The sequence below is a fragment of the Actinia tenebrosa genome, unplaced genomic scaffold, assembly GCF_029948245.1.
Source record: "Actinia tenebrosa isolate PJP-AT-01 unplaced genomic scaffold, QUT_ActTen_1.0 PGA_scaffold4__44_contigs__length_22323623, whole genome shotgun sequence".
NCBI lineage: Eukaryota > Metazoa > Cnidaria > Anthozoa > Actiniaria > Actiniidae > Actinia > Actinia tenebrosa.
This window is the reverse complement of record NW_028292581.1, coordinates 21,989,043-21,997,380: the sequence shown is the minus strand read 5'-3', so window position 1 is coordinate 21,997,380 and position 8,338 is coordinate 21,989,043. Positions and strand designations below refer to the sequence as shown.

The 8,338-nt window shown below is 41.2% G+C and overlaps 1 protein-coding gene across 1 annotated transcript; it reads left to right on the top strand.

Moving 5' to 3' along the window:
- The first annotated feature begins 935 nt into the window (after window positions 1-935).
- LOC116296270 (colorectal mutant cancer protein-like) lies at window positions 936-8,113 on the top strand. The gene is given in 7 exon segments (XM_031704277.2): window positions 936-945; window positions 1,126-1,205; window positions 1,624-1,662; window positions 1,664-2,209; window positions 2,493-3,512; window positions 4,350-4,691; window positions 6,955-8,113. Coding segments are annotated over 7 exon segments (2,112 nt in total). The 3' UTR covers window positions 7,030-8,113.
- The last annotated feature ends 225 nt before the right edge of the window (window positions 8,114-8,338 follow it).

Sequence of the window (8,338 nt, the reverse complement as noted above, 5' to 3'; positions counted from 1 at the left end):
CCCATCAATCGCAAAATCAAGACGAAACAAAAAAAACAAGACGAAACAACTCGATTGTTTTTACCCACTAATCCTGATCGCTAAGAGATTAGATTGCTGGACTTCTACTGCTGAAATGGAAGTCAGATATTAAAACCATTCTGAAGCTCATAAAATTACTTGTAACTGGAAAAAAGGTCAAACCAAGCTTGTCTTCGTTCAATTTTTTAAGTTCGAGTCAATGGGCGCCATTTTGAAACACAGGAAACCCAATACCAGGTGGGGTTGGACACAGCGCACGAAGCATCAAGGGGCAAAATAAGAAGCTCTCGAAGATGGTGCATCGGAGTTTTCAAAGCGAAAAAAAGTTGTTAAACTTTAGAAGAATCTAAGGCGTAGGCATGGCTTCAATCTCTTTATATTTTTAATGTATTTTAGAAACAAGGCGTTAACTCTACAAATGTGAAATGGATTCATAATTAAATTTCGCGTCGTTGTTTCTTGTGAATGTTTTCCGAGATGTTTTGGTCGAGTACAGTTTTATTTCGGTGTTTTCAAGACAAGCTATATATTTCTCATGCGTTTATCTTAAAGATCAGGGGTTTTTCAAGTGGTCCCGTTGGTTCCGGTGGTTCCGTGATTTCGAGATGCCGCTTTTCTACCTAATATTGCAATTCCTGTTCAGTCGTGCCCCAGACAATAATTCATGAATTGGTTTCCTTTATGCCTACTCGTTGCACTCAAATGCTTTTTGGAATATCTGCTGTGGTCCCTCTATGTAAGATTGTGCTATTTTCGTGCCACGGTACCGAGAGAGTCTTGTTGTTTACGATTTCAGTGTATTTTAGGAGCTAGTGTATTCGATATTAAAGACACGAAATGCTTTAAATTTTGTGTTAAAAGCTAGCTTAATTCCTAATCTTTGGGTATCTTGACATCAGTTTTCGGCCAATGAGATGAAAACGAGTATGATCAAATTACTAACCCAATCACTTTGACCGAGTCAGATAAGGTATGCTATTTAACAGGCAGTCTTTTAGGAGAGGACATCAGTTGCTCCTGTTTACCACGGACACAAGAAAGAACTCCAAAAACCTTCAAACAAGGTATGTTTACGTTTTTGTACACATTTGTTGTATTGAATAGAAAAGACCACACAAGAACTAGAGACATCTAGGCAGGAGATTAGCAGCTTTAGAGAAGAACGAGACAAGTCAAGGAAACGAGTAAGTAGGAGTAAGATTGCGCGCTGAGGAATACCTGAGTTTTGACACTGACCAGTCTATGAAAATTTACAGTATGGACGTGCCGTGACGTGGTGCCGCGACGTGACGTGACCGGTAACGCCGTGTCGTGACGTGACGTATCTCTATTGATTTACCAAACACAACTAGACGTGAAAGAGAACGGCGTGCGCGCTGACAAATGGTGCTCAAAACGGCCGTTGACGTCGCGAACTTCTTTACAGGACCTGGTACAGGACGTGAAACTAGGCGAAATGGCCTCCTGAATTAGACGTCACGAAGTCATTGGCCTCTTTGAGAGCCATTCGTCTTAGGGTCTGTCACGCAACATAGGAGGCTACACCAGTATTCAAGAGCTTCATTTCCATTTTAACCCGTATCTTCGCTCAATCTTTTTTAGATTCTCGAAATGCAAGATCACCTCAAAGCTCTTCACCAAAAAAACAATAAACTTTGAAACCAGGTCTCGTTCATCGAGCTTCCACGAACCGGGCTCCAAGTCACCACGGCAACCGAGAGCAAATCCTCCCCAACCAGGGGACCCCAGGGGACCCCACACAGGCAGTCGATCGTTTCCTCGTCAGACTAGTTACAGCAGCGCTGCTTCTGATGTGTCTAGTCGTGATGGCTTCTTGGCGGCGTCACCTCGTACAGCAAGACGATCAAGCATCGAGAACCTCAACAACTCCATGTCTAAAAGTCGTTCTCCCTCCACCCCCAGGCGATCTGTTACACTACCCGGTAACTACACGAGACTTGCTAGTGGTAGTAGTATGTCAGGGCAAGGGTTACCAGACAGCCCTACTATGACCCCCAGGGGAAGTGTCCAGTCTGTCGCGTCGAGTCAGTCGTTTTGGAGAGGGGCTGGTACTAGTGATTTAGGATCGTCGCAAGGTTCGTCTTCACAGGAGATAACAGTGATAGCGAGACCTGTGGATGATACCATGGAAACAAGGACTAGTGGTGATCACTGTATTAGATCTTTGGTAAGTTATGGGATACCTGTGGATTTTTTTAATAAGAAGAGATACACGGTAAAATGTCCTCACAACATCCGCCATCTACTGCGCATGTTCGGAACTTGACGAACCGATATCGATTAAGATGCTTTCATTCACGTTAAAAATCTGACCCGGGCGAAAAATCTACTGCGCATGTTCGGATAGTGACGAACAGATATCGGTCGTAAAAGTGCGCATTTCACCGTAGTCTGACTGATTGTTTTAGCGAGATGAGACGAGATGGATTAATACTTTTTTTCATTCCCAGAGTCAACTACCAGAGTTCGCTAATGGTCGCTTACCAAACGAGCTTCTACGGTCACTGCGCAGCTGCAGGAACTTACAAGATGTCTACAAAGTGTTGCTTAGTTACTGTGATGATCAGGCGGACAAGAAACTCAAGGAATACGAACTAGAAATCGAGAGATTAAACTGTACCGTTGAACATTTACAGTCACAGATCAACGTCTTGTGTCTGTCACTGGAGGAGAGTCGTGAAAACGCTGAAAAAATGTGTGTTTTGATGGGCAAATATGAATCTAACAGCACTGCTTCTCAGCTCTCGTTAACCTTCTGTGACAAGGTTATCGAAACGTATGAAGTATTACTACAGCTTTCCGAGTCAGAACAGTCTTGTTTATTAGCTAGTTGTAAAGCTGCTGGTGTGAAAACCGGTTTAAACTCGTCATACCGGTTATTATATCCAGAAAATTCGATAAAGGATGATCAGTCTGATGACGTAGACGCGTGTCTTGTGCGCAGGCGCACGGCAGAAACAGAAGCGCGTTCTCTTTTACAAAGACTTGACAAAGATTTAGAAGAACAATACATCAAGGAGCAACCTTGGGAATCCGCGTCGTCCCGCAGTAGAACAAGTTCGGGATCCTCGAACGAGAACATGGAGTTCACGCGCGAGGAGGAAACAAGACTAAAGAGTTATATTCAACAGTTGAAATCTGAAAGATTAACAGTAGGATCAACGGTATTGGAACTGCAAGGTGTTCATGATGTACTTGAACCACAGAAAATAGATTCACTAGACCCTAAACTAGACCTGGAGAATGCTGTCTTGATGCAGGAATTAATGGCACTCAAGGAGGAGAAGGCGGAACTCAAAGCTAAGAATTATTTAATTGAAAAAGAAAAGAAAGCTCTTGAACTGAAAATCAACTCGCGCGAGGCACATGAACAGGCGTATCTACTGCAGATTGAACAACTCAAGTCTGAGATAAGAGAAGAATTGAAAAAAAGACGAAGAATAGAAAAAGAAAGAGATGCTGGGAATAAGGTAAAATCAACACTTAATAATCATTTATGCTGAAAGAGTAGCAATAATGGAGATATTGATGATTGATAACGGTGATGATGGGGATGATACGTGATGATGATGATGATTGATAATGGTGATGATGATGATTGATAACGGTGATGATGATGATGATTGATAATGGTGATGATGCTGATGATGATGGTGATGATACGTGATGATGATGATGATGTTACAACAGATAAAGTACCGCAAGTCACATCCCACATGGAAAGGGGTGCTTACGGGTGCTAAGTGATCAGAGTCACAAGAGACTCATTGGGTATGCTGGTCATAGCAAGGGGTTAATCATTTACGGTCTAGGGGCCGACTAACCTCTCCCTTAGGCTTCGGCCGAGCTTCCTGATCAGTCTGTAAATCCACGGATAGCGGTGTCGGGGTCGAAATCTCCGGCGTAGCCGTAAATGCTTCGCGCTGCCATACGACGGTTCAGCACTCGATGTCTGGAAGTATGGTCCTTAATAAACAATTAAAAGATATGCGAAAAAAACTATTTAGCAGATGCTTAGACCAGTGATATAGATACATCATGATGATAGTGATACACGATGATGATGATGAAAACCTAATGACGATGATAAATGATGATGGTGGTACATAATGATTATGGCTGATAATGATATGCCGATGTTGATGATACATGATGTTAATATTACATGATAATACATGGTGCATGATGATGATACTCGATGATGATGATGATGATAATGATAATGAATGATGATACATGATGATGATACATGATGATGATACATGATACATGATGAAATATAATACCGTATGTGTTTTTATCACCAGGATGGTAACCTATCTTCCGGTAATCAATCCAGTTCTGGTTCAGGATCAGGTAACTTGTCAGACATCCGTATCAGTGATGATGACTTACCAACAGATCTACACGAGGCAGCAATTCGTGAGAAGAAGCTTCGCGCTCGTATTAAAGAGCTGATGGAGGCGCTCGAGAGCCTGTCGAAAAACTCCGAAACCAGACACACGCAGACAGCGGAGTACGTGAGTGACTTGAAGAGAGCGAACGGAGCGCTGGTCGCTGCTTACGAGAAAGCAAAGAAGAAACATGCTGCGAGGCTACGAAAATTGGAACAACAGATGATGTGTGTTGTGGAACGACATGACGCGCAGGTAATGTGTTATATTACATGCAAAATCTAAAGCAGTACCGCAGGAAAACCGACGGTGCCGTGCCGTGACAAAAATGATATGCCGATGTTGATGATACATGATGTTAATATTACATGATAATACATGGTGCATGATGATGATACTCGATGATGATGATGATGATAATGATAATGAATGATGATACATGATGATGATACATGATGATGATACATGATACATGATGAAATATAATACCGTATTAAAGAGCTGATGGAGGCGCTCGAGAGCCTGTCGAAAAACTCCGAAACCAGACACACGCAGACAGCGGAGTACGTGAGTGACTTGAAGAGAGCGAACGGAGCGCTGGTCGCTGCTTACGAGAAAGCAAAGAAGAAACATGCTGCGAGGCTACGAAAATTGGAACAACAGATGATGTGTGTTGTGGAACGACATGACGCGCAGGTAATGTGTTATATTACATGCAAAATCTAAAGCAGTACCGCAGGAAAACCGACGGTGCCGTGCCGTGACAAAAATGCGGTGCCGTGACGGAAGTGCGGCATCGTGCCGTGATCGTAACGGTGCTGTTCTCTAATGTTACTGTTCGGTTTTCTCCAGGATCTCCCGTTTTCTCCCTCCGAGTTGAGTGTTGTATGTTGTAAATATAGAATGTAGTGGTAGTGCATGTGGAGGGAACCTCACGGAAGAGCACTGCATGGGGAGTGGTGGTTGTAAAATATATATATATATATATGGTGGTGGTGGGGATGATTATGAAGATGATAATGAAGATGATGGTGATGATTACGTTGGAGATAGCGATGATGGTGATGATGACGATGACGATGATGATAATGACGATGATGTTGATGATGATGCTGATGGTGATTATGATGGTGATGATGACGACGATGATGATGATGATGACGATGATGATGACGACGACGACGATGATGATAATGATGATGACGATGATGATGATAATGACGATGACGATGATGATGATGTTGATGATGATGATGGTGATTATGATGGTGATGATAATGCTGATGATGGTGATGATGACGACGATGATGATGATAATGACGATGATGATGTTGATGGTGATAATGACGATGATGATGATGTTGATGGTGATAATGACGATGATGATGGTTGTTGCGCTAGGCTTACGGCGAATGTTGAAGAGCAAGCTAAACAACTTGTCGCGGCAAGCTCAGTGTGCGGGGGAGCTTTACTGATTGAATAGGTCAGGAACCACGGAAAATCGGCTGTGATTGATGGTGATTTTAATTGACGATATTCAAAACGTAAACTGAAAACAATACAATCAATGAACTAATTACTAAATAATAGGATTACAAGATAATAGAATCACGCATGAGGAACAACATGCGTTCCGATCATAGTTTTGGTATGACAAATTCTAGAAAATTAAGAAACTAAAGGTACAAGTAAAAATGATACTAATAGTTTTTATGATAACATAGCAATCAAATAACTACTAGAAACTCTTATGTAGTACTAATATAAATGATGCGATTATGGTTATGCCTTAGGGTGTGCCACTGCAAGCGACGTGAAAAATATACTAGCGATAATGAGATCAATAAAGGCTTTAGACTTAAAGGTACAGATTTAAATGTATAAATACAGATATAGGCCTAGCTTTGTAAATTGAATGCTTACTAAGCAATAGAAATCTCAGGGTGTTGCCGTGTGCTTGACTAAACACGGTATAAACCATAGACGGGTCTCATAAAGTAACTAAAAAGCTATTATGCCCGAGGCTGGGCTTAGACAAGGTGTAAAGCTGATTACTGTACTTACACATCTGTTCCCGCTTGCATTCTAAAGGGCCAGGGGGTAACTTTAACTACTTCTTGGCTTCCAAATATACGACTCTAGCGTGGACGATCTGACTAACTAATGACTAAAACTGGGCACGAAGCTAACATTTCCTGACGGTATTACACGTGGCATAGCTTGTGACGTAATTGAGTAAATATGGTGTGGCAAATCAGAATTAACATGCAAATAATCAAAGACAGAGGAGCCTCGATTCTATGTTTCTAACAATGGTGATAATGACGATGATGATGATGTTGATGGTGATGATGGTGATGATGATGGTGATAATGATGATGATGGTGATAATGATGGTGATGACGATGTTGGTGGGGATGATTAAAGGACAGGTACTAAACTCCACGTAAGGGTAATCCAGGGCTACTACATTTTAATCTAAACAATTAACTTTGTTCTAACTGTTGTTGTTGTGCAGGTTCGAACCCTAAAAGAAAGAATCTCATTACTAGAAGAAGAAGTGTCTAGTAGACAGAATGAAACTGCTCTATAAGATAACGATGATGGAAACGACGTCGTAAAAGGGTGTGGTTTATCCCTACCTCTTGCTCCGCCCAACTGTTTTGACAGTTAAAAAGAATCGCTAGTATTTCGTCCACAAGGAAAGAAAGGACCAAGGACTTGCAATTTTTGAATTACGAGCGGGTTGTCAAGACCTTCATCTTAAGGTTCTAAGGTGAACGTTTCTTGGAAATACGCCGGTGTTGTTGAAGCACGGGTTAATTGAAGGGGTAGGTAGTGATCACAATAAGCCTGTGAAGAAACATCGACAAACAAGGAAAAGGAAACGGTTTTCTGTTTAACATAGACGATGTTGTTCTACTGGTTTATTTGATCTACCTAACCTGAGCCTGCAGTCCTTTTGTTCTGCGGTTAGTAAAGAAACAATTTGAATGAAAGAGATTAACCAATAATATTAACCCGCTTTTTTTGTTTCCGGTTTACGATCTAATTGACCAATCAAAAAGATGAAAGTTGATGCTTTTCAAAATCCTTTATCTTATTACGTCGATCGCTGACCTAAAGGAATGCATGCTCAGCTGCACGAAGGGTTCAAGCGGTAGTCAACAGTCAGTTGTACAATCGAATCAATTATTGTATTGCAGACATTGCTCACCAGTGAGTAGTACTTTGTTTGTACGGACCCATTCCTCCTCCCACACCGGACAAAAAATACCTCGGAAGAATGGGGAATATAAGGATGTTTTCAATCAGTCAAACCATTCTATCTTTAAAATATACCTTGCTCTGATTGGTCGGCTATTCGTCCAATCAAAACATGTGTGTCTGACGTCACAAGCAATGAAACGAATCAATTTTTGAAGGAGAACTTCAAGTCACTTCTCATCACTAGGTTTCTGTTCTTATGTTTCACAGGGAAAGTCACTTGCGCTTCACGTGGTTTCGTGGGTTTTGAAGGGATCCCAAACGAGTTTAAGTTAATAACATTTCTTATCAAAAATTTTGCATGCGAATTATTATTTTTTACGCTTAAAATGCTATGAATTAAATTGAAAGTCAATAAAGTCTTGTGTAAAGAAAGCAAAACGAAATAAAAGCTGAAAAAGTAACTATCATTAATGATGTCACGGAAGGGTTATTAGATTGAACAAGAAATCAATCTTGTTCTCATAGCCATTATTTATTTCTGCGCAAACTTGGCCAAATAAGTTATTCTCTGGAGCATGCACAGTGAGAAAAAAGGCAGTGGTAACGAGATTGATGACAGATCTGAGTACAACTATTACACATGCGTAGTTTTGTACAAATTATGACATGCGCAGTTTAGTACAAGTGTATGA